The sequence below is a fragment of the Eurytemora carolleeae genome, unplaced genomic scaffold (genome assembly GCF_000591075.1).
Source record: "Eurytemora carolleeae unplaced genomic scaffold, Eaff_2.0 scaffold91, whole genome shotgun sequence".
Classification (NCBI taxonomy): domain Eukaryota; kingdom Metazoa; phylum Arthropoda; class Copepoda; order Calanoida; family Temoridae; genus Eurytemora; species Eurytemora carolleeae.
In genome coordinates, this window is record NW_019396098.1 from 149,855 (window position 1) to 162,969 (window position 13,115).

The window sequence follows — 13,115 nt, forward strand, 5'->3', positions numbered from 1 at the left end:
ATAAATAGATAGATAGATATAAGATCAACCATCTCTCCGTAGAAAACAAGATATTATATATCTATCTAAAAATAAATTCTCTTCTCCTTAAAAAAAACTTTCTCTCGTTTGTTTGTTTAGAAAACTTAAATAATTTTTTTTTTTTACTAATTAGGGAAATAACGATTTTAACTGGTGTGATATGTGATATATGAGATCTGCAAGAAGCCCTAGTAAAGGTAACTCTGATTGAAAATTGTCAGAAGAAGTCAACCNCCCACCACCAAATCTTCGAAATCTTTTCTGTAAAAAAAGTTAGAAAGACCAGGACTGGAGTTAACTTTCTAACATCTATCTCATTTTACAGATGTAAAAAAATTTTCTTTCTCGAAACGTGACGTTTTCATTTTTATTTATATTATCAATGAATTTTGGGGGTAAAGGTACAAAAAATCTTACATTTGAAGTCCACTTCTTTATTCCCCCCCTCCCCACCACTCCCCGTATTTTACCTTTAAACTATTCTGTGCAGCGCAGGGTTGCCTACAGAGTAGAACTACTACACTGTCCGCCTTTGCGGGTATGAACCCGAGAACGAACACGTTCCTCACCCCGCAGCTGTAGCACTCAAGCACAGTCTCTCCTAGGGGGCCGTCCTTGTGCAGGGTCACCTCCTGATATATATTGATTGGGTGAAGTATCTGAACAATTAAGATTATCCCTACATAACCCAAACATGAATGGAAAACTTTCTCTATTAAAGTCAACCTACTCAACTTAAAAGTGTTTAAAGCTAAGAATATTGCCGTTGTTAAACAAAATTACTCAATCAAAATTTGAGGCAAATCGATCAAGTGGTTTATGAGTCACACAAACAAAATGACAGAGATCTACTTTATATACAGGGAGAAAAATATATATACTTCGGAAGAAAATGTCAATTTTCTTTACAAGAAGGAAGAACCCCTGTTTGAATTTATAAGATTTCTGTCTCAAAAATGAAGTACAGCGACACATGCTTTTTACTTACTATTTACATTGATGAAAATATTTTTAACTGATCAATTTGGCTTATTTCAACTTTGGACTAATTAAAGGTCGTCTTTTTTAAGATTTTAATCTCTAAACCTACAAAAGAAAACAAATGTATTAAAGGTTTGAAAGTTTTCAGGTGGCCTGGGGGTTAGTTCTTGAAAACATATTTCTCTGTTATAACAAAAACCTAAAAATGAGTAAAACCGACCTTGTGTTTAGCTCTGACCATATGATTGACAATATGGCTGCCGGATGTATTTCCCCGACTGTTGCAGAACCAACGTTTACAGATATTACAGTTTACAAGGGTAGAGGGATCATGCACACCACAGTAGGCACAGCTGTTGGAGGGTAGGTGGAGCCTTCCAGCCCCGCCCCCTTCCTCCTCTTCATCCTATACAACAAATAAAATATAACCAAATAAGACTCTTTGAGGGTAAAGAGTTTTTGCAAGTTTAAAAAAACGTGTTAGTTTATTTTTTGTTGCTTGATTAATGCACCTCAAACTGGAGCTCCCTGTCCTCTAGGTTGTTGTTCTCGTTGGTCTCCTTGATGATGAGCTTACTGAAGCTGTCCTCCACCTGGGACTGGGAAGGTAGGGTGTACGCGAACTGATATTCATCACCCTGTGTATCCGCACCTATACCCAAATCCCTAAACAAGCAAACTTTTAATCAAGATTTTTTTTTTATAGCAGTGTATTTTTTGACAATCTAGATGAGTATTGAAATATATTATCAACAGGGTAGAAAACTTTTTTTTCTCAATAATAAAAATAACAAAAATAATCGGTGTCAATCTTTCAATCTGATATTTAAGGCTTGAGCTCCCTTCCGTTCAAGTTCCAATGCATAAACTCAGTTCAGAGCTGAATGTAAATCCAGGGTTGGGAGTCAAGCATATAAATGAAACCATAAAATAAAATTCTTATTTAGAAACAATAAACTCAATACAACTTGATTTAACAGAAAAATAATTCCGGATCAAAATGAAATGGATCAAAATCAATGTCATAATAAATCTTAAAGGACCCCTACCAAGTGAGAAGACCAGTGACCCCCAATACTGGACCAAATAGTTTACAGTATACTGGACCAAATAGTTTACAGTATACTGGACCAAATAGTTTACAGTATACTGGACCAAATAGATTAAAGTATACTGGAAAAAATAGTTTTCAGCATGCTGGACCAAATAGTTCACAGTATACTGGACCAAATAGTTTACAGTATACTGGACCAAATAGTTTACAGTATACTGGAGCAAATAGTTTACAGGATACTGGAACAAATAGTTTTCAGCATGCTGGACCAAATAGTTTACAGTATACTGGACCAAATAGTTAACAGTTTACTAGACCGATTAGTTTACAGTATACTGGACCAAATACATTTTGAAGCAAACGAGATAAAATGCATACTTCGATTATCACGGTACATTTAATATTCAACATTATCAAATCTCCTCAGTTTCATTAACATTTACATATACAAATATTTGACAGACATTATCTTAAATTTGCGCGCATTGCAAGCTGTACGATGTACAATATGGATTGTGAATTTTGCGTTGCCAATAACACCCTTAGTGTTCAGTGTACTGTACACTTAAATTTTGAGGTAAATAATTCAATAATTATTTTTGTTTTAGAAGACGCGTGATACAACAACATTTAACACTAATTTACTAACGTTCAGGAACTTTTTAATGAGAATTTTATAAATTAAAAAATTGGCTCAATTGTTCCGATTAATAAATCATTTTAGTTGGCAACATCGATGAAAAACGTTACAATTCATTTTTTAGTGCTTTTTCTTTTATCTAACAGCGTTTTGTACAAAGGTTTATATATTCTCTTATAAAGCTTTAAAGCATGAGTAAATGGTAACAATTACTTAATATAAAAAATTAGTGATTTTGATTTCGCGCTTTTTCCTACTTTTCCTTCATACTGAGCTCCAGGACCCTAGCCAGCATATTCTCCTCCTCCGTCCTCATCTGCTCCTGTCTCAGCTTCTCCTGCTCCTCGCTCAGCCTCAGCGCTATAGTTAGATCATCCTCGACCCCCACAGAATCCTGAGCAGGGAAATCAGAGGTCGGGACCCCAGGGTTCTCACGCATACTGGCCTCTATGGCCTCCTAAAATTAATACGAGATTTATTTTATTTTATATAAAAATTATATTATTTAAGTTTTAACAGGTTTTTAGAAGGTTTAAAAAGATAGGATCATATTAAAAACCTCTTTGGAGTAAATTAAGTAAATGGTATTTCTGCATTTTATTGAAAATATATTTCGGTCCGGATTGCCAGTTGACCCTCGTCAGTTGTTGAGATTGTTTCTGTCAACAAGATTAAAAACAAACAATATAGGATTTGAAACGCACTGTAAATTTATAATTCAGATTTTGATTTTTTTAAATTCACTTTAAAATAATTTTATGTGCAAGTAAAAACCACAAAAGAAACCAATCTCAAATTGGAGAAAAAATTAAACTTGTAATTTTTTTTACCTGCAGCTGTCGTTCCTCTGCACTGAGACTGAAGGTTAAACTATTTGACTGGGAAAGAACGGATCTCTGGTGTTGAGCTAATCCTTCCATGTTCTCTCCATCCCCCTCCTCCCTTGGTCCAGGAGGGGAGGAATCAAGAGCCTCCCAGATGTTAACCTGTTCATGGAACATAAATGGTTAAAAAGGAAACAGGGAAATTCTATAAACGCCGTTGAATTTTCGGTTCTAATAAGTACTTATTTAACAATTCATACTTGATCAGACAAAGGATTGAAGAGTGCCACTGTAAATGGGGCACTTTAAATTACGCTCACAGTCCCTTTAATACGAATCATTTTTAGATAAGAGTTACCCACAAAGAATGAGACTTCAGAGAAGACTGAACAGTGTACAAAATATTTCCAGATTCCTTGTTTCCTGCGGCTGTAAACCATGCATCATTAATATACTATTTCTAAGATAGAACCCCAAAACTATCTTAAGGAAGCATTTTATAGTGTTTCAGGTCGTCCTTGAAGTTGCGTAATTTGTGTTGGTACTGTTCCCCATTCACTTTCGAGAAATGCAGATTCGCGGATTTTTTAAAGATTTTCTTCTCTAGAAGACGACAATATTTTGTAGCTACCTGTTCTGAAGTTTGTTCTAAGCTTTGTCTAATTGCGTACTGCAGCAATAGGTGTTCTTCGTTCCCTCCATACTGACGCATTGTGTTCTCACTTGAACCTCCGAGACGAGTGTATCCTAAATGAACAGGTTTTAGCAGTGCTATGGATCTGGATCCATAGAAAACGAATTTTTGAACTTATTCTCCGGTCTTCGTTAAAAAATACGATAACTTATTTCTTAAAACTGTTTAATTAATTCCTCACATATTTGACATGTTTCATGTGAGTGCAGGACTTGACAAGTCAAAAGCAAGACTAAAATGTAAAAACTCAATAAAAATGATTCCGACTTAAAATAGACGTATTAGACCCCAACATGATTTCTTTAAATTTAAAAGGTTTCAGGCTAAAAAAAACAATTTAAAAAAATAGGGAATTTGTTAGTGTCATGATTGTGAGACAGAATTAATATTAATCAAAACTTTTTTTTCAATATTTTTTTCTTCAATTTTTCATCCCGGGCAACGCCGGGCCCTTCAGCTGGTCTTCTATATAAAACAAGACATTCATATTAATAATAATATTTCATATATATGTTGCGAATAGCCGGCCAAACGGCTGGACCGATTAGGTGGAATTTATTTGTGGACAGTCTAAAAAAATTCAAAAACTCTAGCTAGTAGAAAATAAGAGTTATTACTCATAAGCCAATGAAAGGCCATTAGATTAAAGTTTAAAACAGCTGTTTTAAAGTGATACAACAGTTTACGACGTCACAATACGTGCTAATATCTAATCCAAAGCCGAACTAGGTTCATTAATCATTCATCGTTATTAACTTAATCACAAGTTTATTTTGGTAAAACAAGTTTTAACATGAACTTCAAATTTTTTCTATCTTAAACTTTTACCTCTTGGAACCTCAAAGACGGAATCGTCTATGGCCGCCGAGCTCCTCCCGCAATCCTCTTTGATTGAAGTTACTCCAGCTATACCCGAGTCCAGAGCCTTAAAATTAATTTATATGTAATTTTGGATAAATCTAATTATTTTGGAATAAGGAGTAATATTATCGTTAAAATTATTCCCCCTCTTCTAAGCCATTTCCCATTTGTTGAAGGGTTTCTACAGCATTATTTAAGAAAATGAATTACTTTGCGTAAAAAGTGTACTACAAAGGTCTGTAAGCGTAATTTCTAGTTACCCTCAATGCAAAGATGGCAATGCCAGATTTAGAAGGAAACCGTTGAAACAAAATTATTATCAAAATTGTGTTAAATTTTGTGAATTTTTCCATTCTTTCTGCGAAAGTTACTTCAAGCAAAGAAACTGCAATTGAAATTAACCAGTTTAAGTAAAAAAAACCTTTGATATCTAACTCATACTTGATCAGACAAACCTTTAAATGGTACTGTGTAAATATGACCTTGACATCTTTGTATGGAGGGTCACTTGAAATTACGCTTACAGTACCTTCCATTTTTTTTTCTTTTCCCCAAAAAAATTTGAAGAAACTGAGGTAATTATGATCATACTATATTCCAAATTTGAAAATATTTTGTTAACCTGAATATTTGAAAATGTTATCCTAGCGTTTATTACATGGAAGATTGGAATCTCTATCTTTACAGGGAACCCGGAGGGTAACTGCATGTGGATAAAATCTTTCAATTTCTAATAAATCACCAACATTTTTATTTATTATGAGCTAAAATTTTAAATGATTTAAAAACCTTTGTAATAACTCTTAAAAGCTTTTTGGAGGAGAACTTTGCCAAAAAATACCTAAATTTTCATTTTTCGTGATTAAATTATTTAATTTGGGAAGGAAAAGAAGGTTGGAAAAAGATTAATCTTTTGAATTTGATTAAATTAAACCCCCAGCCACTTCTATTTCATTACGGAAACAATCTGAAAAATAACGGTTTTAAAAACATTTTTAAGAAGTGAATATTTGCAAATTTTACTTTCAAAAAAGTTTTTTGTTGTTTTTGTTTCTTATGGAGATGATGTTTATCATATAGTTATATTGAAAAGAAGAGGGTAACTCCAGACAGAAGTAAAATATTAAGTAGTGATCTCTGTGTCTGTCTATTGTTTGGTTTAAATGTAACTGGACCAATTTGTCTCAAACTTTGATTGGGGAGCTCTTTAGCACCACAAGAATATGCTTAGCTTGGGTTTAAGGTTCTCTGTTGGGTGGGTTGATTTATATAGGGAAAAATTTTCATCCAAAAGCTGGTATTCTTAAAAAATTTGCAGTTTTGAACTTAAATCTTTAAGTATAATATTGGTTCCTGGAAATGTGTGTTTGATATTGCCAGAAGATCAACTATTGGCATTATCTGCTCCTGTAGGGATAGGGGATACTGCTCGCACAACCAGAGCTGGGCCTAATCAATCAATCAATCAATCAACCAAATAACATATCAAGCAGTGATTGAATTGATCCAAATTCAGATAATCAGTCGGCCGTTTAATCTAATGAAATTTAACTAAAATATATCTTTTTCCATGTTTACCTTAAATTTTTGACCTTTTTTGAACTCCTCTTTGGGCTTTCCGATGTCAATTTTCTTGTCGGAGAAGTAGTCTTGCTCCGTCACCTCCGGGGCACCCTCCGCAGCTCCGATGTGGTTCACCTCTGTCTCCGAGGGACCGAAGATAGAGAGGAGAGGGTTCTTGTTAGTTTTAGCTAGCTCCTTGTCCTCCTTGGACATATGCTCCGTCCTCGTCTTTGTGACAACCTCCACATTGTTTGCGGCAAACACCTAATTATTTAAAACGTATTATTGATTATTTAATCTATGATTAAAAAGTGATTATAACGATTAAAAGATGAAATATTTTTTTCAACTTTTCTTTGTAATTCTCGAAATTACCTTGCATTCCATCCCGGACACAGTCTCAGATTTATCGCTACCCCAACCAAACAATCCGGACTTTACTCGATCAAAGCTGATATTGTCTGTGTCTGAAATTAAATTTAAGTTTAACGAAATTCGAAATTTGTCGAGACTCGCTTAAATTTCTTAGCTTTTTTTGTATGTGAGGTTTATGGTAAGTCGAGATGAAACATTTATAAATCAAAGTTTAGGATTTTTAAGAATTCATGGAAATGTTCAAATCAAAAAAAAAGGAAAATCAGTGAAATTTCTCAACTTTCTGATGTGCGAAGAAAAATGATGCTTTAGAAAGCGACATTAAAAAACTGACTATTATTAAAAAAAAGGTGTGAATCCCCTGGAATGATAAAAATTACCAAGATATGTTTGAACCAGAGGAGTGCTCAACCTATGCTCAACTTGATCCACCGATGTGAAGCTTAAAGTTTCCAAATCCCCGGTATTCATCTTCATCTCCTCTTCATACACCTTGATATGAGGATCAAAATAAGGCATAGTTTCAGAGTAAACATGCATGTGTGTTCGTAACATAAAGTGGGTTATATTGTGACATTAAGAGAGGTCTGTAACCTGCCAATTTTATCAAAAAACTAGCTCAAGTGTCCCGCGTTACCCATAGATTTTGGACAAAAATTAAGTTAGAATTTTGAGGGGGAAATATTGGGAAAAAATCGATTTTTAAGAGGAAAAAAAGCGAATTTTTAAAGCAAAATTTTACTCCCAGGGTACCCATGAGTTCCCTCAAACAAAATGTAGCCCATTTGGTTCAGCCATTTGGCCAGCTATAGCTAACAAACAAATATAAATATATTTGATCAAGGAGCTTTATTATATATATGTTGAGTTGTGTATCTAAGACACTTTATGACAAATTTTTATAAAAAATCATTTTTATGTCTATTAAATTATTTAGCACAACTGAAATTACCTGTTGAGTATCATGATCTATTTCTATAAATTTGGCAGTGTTGGATTCTCCTGAAATTAATCTCATGAATCAATAATCAATTTTTTTTCTAAAAGTTTTCTTTGATATTTTGATTCTTACTTCCAATTTTTTTTTCTGACAAACTTTATCGTTCGATGACTTGATAATTTATCTTTATTACATTGGTTAAGGTTTTGTCCTTTAAATCATTATTATGCATATGATATATGTTTTTCTGCTCAGCTATACTGGAGTAAGACTTTTTTAAGCTTTCCTAAAAGGGGAGGGTGAGTTTGATCTGAAAACCCTTTAACTTCGGTCTAATATTAGACCTAGTTTGTCTTTGAATCAGACTTTTTGGTAGATTTAAAAACATGTAAAAAAGAAGGAAAAACCCTCCCCCCCCCCCCTCCTTTTATTTTGTTTAACAACAAAAATATCCTATTGAAACCTGTGTGCAAAAGTTTTTTATTTTCGATGAAAAATGAATTCAGAAATCCAGAAAATGATAAAAATATTAACAAAATGGGAAAATGTGATAAAATAGGGGGAAAATAAGGGGAAGTGATCTGAAAGACCTTATACTTTGTTCTGATGTTAGTAATGAGATTATTGACAAACAGGTAGGTGTTTATAACTCCTAGCTGGTATTTGAATGAAAAAGGTGAAAAAAACGTGAAAAATTGAGAAAAGTGGGTGTAAAATATTTTTTTCCACAATTTTTTTAATGCGAAATTTGTTAAAATTGGTCAAACTCACCCTCCTCTTTAAATGGGTATACCAATATTATTTTCATTAATGTGTACTAAATCATTCATTGTTGATTCAGGGAATACATTTTTTTATTCGCGCTCACCCTTTTTATTTTCTATTTGTAAGACTTTTAAAACTTCTCAGAAAAAAATAAAGAACCCTTTGGCCGAAAAAAAACTTATTTATCGTGAAAAAGTGGCCATTTTTCCCTGGGAAGAAGGCAAAAAATTTCCCTCTTGACAATCCTTGAAATTATATACCCCTGTTATTATTCATCAAATCAAATCAAATCAAATCAAATCAAATCAAATCAAATCAAATCAAATCAAATCAAATCAAATCAAATCAAATCAAATCAAATCAAATCAAATCATGTTTAACCTGTAAAAATGTAGGTTCTGCTTCCCCTTGTCCAGCTACTGTGATCAAACCCCAGCAGAGTTGTGTCCACTCTGAATATACAAAATTCAGGAAAATTCTAAATCGATTAATTAATTAATCAATATTCAGGAAAATACGACGAATCGAACATGGTGTTCAACGAAAATAAAAAAATGAAAATATTCACAAATCTCTTGCGTTTATAATTATATAATAATTCATATCTTAGTCCTACCTTACACTGCTTCCTCTTTTGTAAACCTTGTAAGTATCACTTGGACACATCCTAAATAAATGAGAAATAAAGTTATCTGAAAATAACGAAACATAAAAGGTGTTGAAAATTTTGATCTTTCAACTTAAATCCAAGGTTTGAAAATTAATCCAACGAAAGTAGAACAGGGTTCTGGGGTAAAATTGTACCTGGAGACAAGTGGGACCCAGCTAGTAAACTCCCAGGTCATCTCAACATAGAAGTCCGGGACATCCTTCAGTTTTATCAACAGTTCGGGGATACCACCCATCCGGGCTCCATACCTAATAAATTTGTGTAAAATACTTTTTTGTATTTAAATATCGAGACTGTTGCCAATATTTCGAGACACCTCTCCATTTCATGCACGGTTAACAATGGGACCCTTTAGACCTATATCTGATCACACTGAAATAAGGAGGAAAATTATTTTTGGTCAAGGTTTTAACATTACAGGTGTAAAATAAGACACGCAATTCTTATGATGGAAGATCAGTTTTTTACAAACACGCCAAGTTTTTTGGATGTTCATTTTCTATATTCAGATATTTGAAAATATTAATCGTTAAAGCTAATAATGAATCGGTAGTTAGCTTCTGATTAAGAGCAACAGTTTGATAGGAAAGTATGAACTAACATTGTTCTAGATCTAGTACCTTAATTTATCTCTCTCTTCCAATACTAGATGAACTAAACGTGAGTTTCCAGTAGCTGTTGCCTCCTGAAAACAAGTAAATTTAAGCATCACAACTCCTTTCTGATCATACTTTTTACTCAAGTTGGGGAAAAAATTACACAAAAACATCCCTGCTGTAGGGGGGGGGGGGGGGGGTTGGTGGTTCTTTAATAGAAACTTTGTCTGACCTGAACTACCGTCCACCCATCTCTCTCCGTGTTAACGTTAGCTCCATGTTGAACCAGTATCCTGGCAGCCTCCAGGTGTCCCAGACATACAGCCAGCATCAAGGGGGTTCTACCCTGGGTATCCTTATCCTTCAAACACAATTAATTATCTTACATAATCGGCCATTAATAAAAAATATGCCCTCCATCAAAGAAAGATCAACAGAAAATGGGAGGGGGGAGGAGGGGTCGGTCAAGAAGAACTACGAAATAACAAAACCTAGAAGTTTACTTGTCTATATTTGAGTTCTTCAGCAACGTTTTAAAAATAACCTAAATGATGTTAATCTGACTTAATCAATACCATTAAACATGAACAATGTACATTGTACATTGAACCTTGAAAGATTGTGAAAGAATATTTCAGACAAACCATTTAAATATTCATTTCATTCCAAGTTTTCTTTACCTCCATATTGACCCCCTTTACTTTCAGACTGGAGGTCAAAGTCTCCAGTTCATTTCTCCAGACCAGACGATGAAGGGGAAATGTCTCAGTCTCCATTTTCCGCTCAACGCTAAAGTTGGAAGTTTCGGTTCAATGCACTTCACTTCACATATTTCAGAACAAATGAGAAGCGAAATTGTTGTATCTGTAAATTATGTTTGTCAAATTAGCAAAAACCATGAGGACCCACATATATTTGGTCAGAATATTAACAATATTTTTGGTTGGACTGTCCAGGCTTAGCTCACTAACAACCGATATCGTGGGATGGGGTAGAAATTTTTTTTTATAAAGTTTTACATTTAGTAAAAAAAGATTTAGTAGCAAGTGTTAAGAATTCCCAAATTTGTGGGACTAAGATACGAGTTGCAGCAGATTTTATGAACTAGGATACTGTTTGTGGCAGATACTACAGACTAAAGTACCATTATAAGCAAATAGTGTTGTATTAATGTTGTTTTTTTTGGTATTTTTTAATTATACAAATGTTCACTCGGCCAGATTAATCCAAGAGGAATCCCTGAATTGCTCGCAGAAAATTAATTGACATCAGCGTTTAGGATCGGATCCGCAAAAATATACGGATCCAAGGTTTTGGATCCAAGGGACAAAATATCAACCAAAAACTTTTCTTTCAAATTCCAAATCTGAACTATTGCAAAAGCAAGTGCAATTCTCAAAAAATTCCTTGTCTCTGAATCATTAATCTTTAGCATAAAAACAACGATACAGGATCCAGATCAAACTTAAATGGATCCCAAGCACTGCTGAGAATTATAATTTAAATTGAGACTTGTTTTATAACATTCGAAGAATTGATCATGAGTAAAAACCATTTAAAAATAGGACGGGTTGAGTTATGTTAAGGGGCGTATGAGAGTTTTAGTGTACGGGGCCGGAGTGGGCACCTAATCCGAACTTTTTGTTGTGCACCCCCTTGGAGACTTTGTGCACCCCTAACTACTCCTATTTTGACAAAATTACTGAATAGTTTTTTTTGTCTATATTAGAGAACCGTAAATCTGTAATACTTTACTTTTTAATGTTTACTTTATCTTTTCTTTTAAAAATGCCAAAAATAATAGGAATATACCAATACTTTTATTCGAAAGTTATTTTTGTTTGCGCGACACGCCATCAAATTGTCAGTGTTTTACTTGCTGAATGTTTGTCATATAAAATCATTTCATAAATGAATCCCCAATGTTTAAATATATTCACTTACCACTACTAATCCTGATAAGCAATATTAAAACTGAACTGATAAAAAAAATGACTCAACACTTTAAAAAACAAGACGCAGTTAATTAATTTCAAGACTTGATATCATCAGTTCTTCTGTTCGCTCCGTACAGACTTAAACAAATTGTAACAACTTTTTACTGTAAAGATAAGAGGAATTGATAAAAAAGTTTAATACAATCAAGATCTAATGTTTGACGTTGCTGCAATTAGCAAGGAAAATATCAATATTTGGAAAAATGATATTTCAAAATTTAACAACCTTACACTGTGTAATTTAACTACAATAATTGATTGCAAATAGTTTTATTAGTTTCGCAGCAGTGCAAGGAAGTGCGTGAAAATAGAGCGCAAATACCCCGTATATTATTGAGATGGCAAAATTCAATCAATCATTCAATACATTTTGTCGTCTTTGCACGACGTATCGTATATTTTTCGACCTACGCAAATCCGCTATACTCCACTTCTGTTCTGACCTTGACCTACGCAAAATCCGCTATATTACACATCCGACCTACTAGCACGTGGTTTTACAACTGCTATTTGGACATGTGGCAGGGCGCCAAGACAAACTCCTGAAAGACAAACTCCTGACGAGACAAACTCCTGAAAATAAAAACTTCTGAAATACAAACTCCATGATATCAAATTTAAAAAAAGTGTCATAACATAACCTAACCCATGGCCGCAGCGCTCGGCCCCCTAGCCTGTCCTAGCCGCAGCGCTCGGCCCAGAAAGTGTCTTAACTAACCTAACCCATGGCCGCAGCGCTCGGCCCCCTAGCATGTCCTAGCCGCAGCACTAAATAATAAAAAAATAAACAATAATAAATTTTCTGGTTATTCTGATCATTGTAATACTTTGCTGCTTGAAGCATATTCAAATTACTAAAGATTGAGAATTTTTTCTAGGATACTTGCGGATTTTTTCTCCTAAAGTTTATGAATTTTATCATATTTCATTCAGAGAAAAATTTCATAATTTCAGGAGTTTGTATTTTCAGGAGTTTGTTTCGTCAGGAGTTTGTCTTTCTGGAGTTTGTCTTTCCGGAGTTTGTCGTTCAGGAGTTTGTCTTTCCGGAGTTTGTCCTGGCACCATGTGGCAGCGCTCGGCCCAGTATAGCAGACTTGTGTAGGTCGAAAAATACACCACCAAATAAACAGCTGG

General features: G+C 34.1%; 2 protein-coding genes across 2 annotated transcripts in view; both read right to left on the reverse strand.

Annotated features, from left to right (window-relative positions):
• LOC111694883 (regulator of nonsense transcripts 1 homolog) overlaps nucleotides 1-2,432 on the reverse strand; it is a 25,480-nt gene extending 23,048 nt beyond the window's left edge. The window contains 4 exon segments of the mRNA XM_023463936.1: nucleotides 492-653; nucleotides 1,223-1,408; nucleotides 1,515-1,681; nucleotides 2,405-2,432. Of these exon segments, the coding sequence (XP_023319704.1) occupies nucleotides 492-653; nucleotides 1,223-1,408; nucleotides 1,515-1,681; nucleotides 2,405-2,432 (543 nt within the window).
• On the reverse strand, nucleotides 2,158-11,389 carry LOC111694873 (ankyrin repeat domain-containing protein 13D). The gene is made up of 16 exons (XM_023463919.1): nucleotides 10,665-11,389; nucleotides 10,217-10,345; nucleotides 10,009-10,073; nucleotides 9,523-9,636; nucleotides 9,335-9,385; nucleotides 9,100-9,170; nucleotides 7,966-8,015; nucleotides 7,394-7,505; nucleotides 7,014-7,105; nucleotides 6,654-6,902; nucleotides 6,429-6,524; nucleotides 5,698-5,805; nucleotides 5,043-5,139; nucleotides 4,152-4,267; nucleotides 3,527-3,682; nucleotides 2,158-3,153 (listed from the first exon to the last, which is right to left on the reverse strand). Exons 1-16 carry the CDS (start codon nucleotides 10,758-10,760, stop codon nucleotides 2,950-2,952), a joined length of 1,806 nt encoding a protein of 601 aa, XP_023319687.1. The 5' UTR covers nucleotides 10,761-11,389; the 3' UTR covers nucleotides 2,158-2,949.
• Between the last annotated feature and the right edge of the window lie 1,726 nt (nucleotides 11,390-13,115).

Coding starts and splice junctions, on each gene's coding strand:
- LOC111694873 (XM_023463919.1), bottom strand. CDS start 10,760: ATGGAGACTGAGACATTTCCCCTTCATCGTCTGGTCTGGAGAAATGAA. Junction 10,346..10,664: donor TAAAGGGGGTCAATATGGAG/GTAAAGAAAACT, acceptor TTGTGTTTGAAG/GATAAGGATACCCAGGGTAG. Junction 9,637..10,008: donor GAAGAGAGAGATAAATTAAG/GTACTAGATCTA, acceptor CAAATTTATTAG/GTATGGAGCCCGGATGGGTG.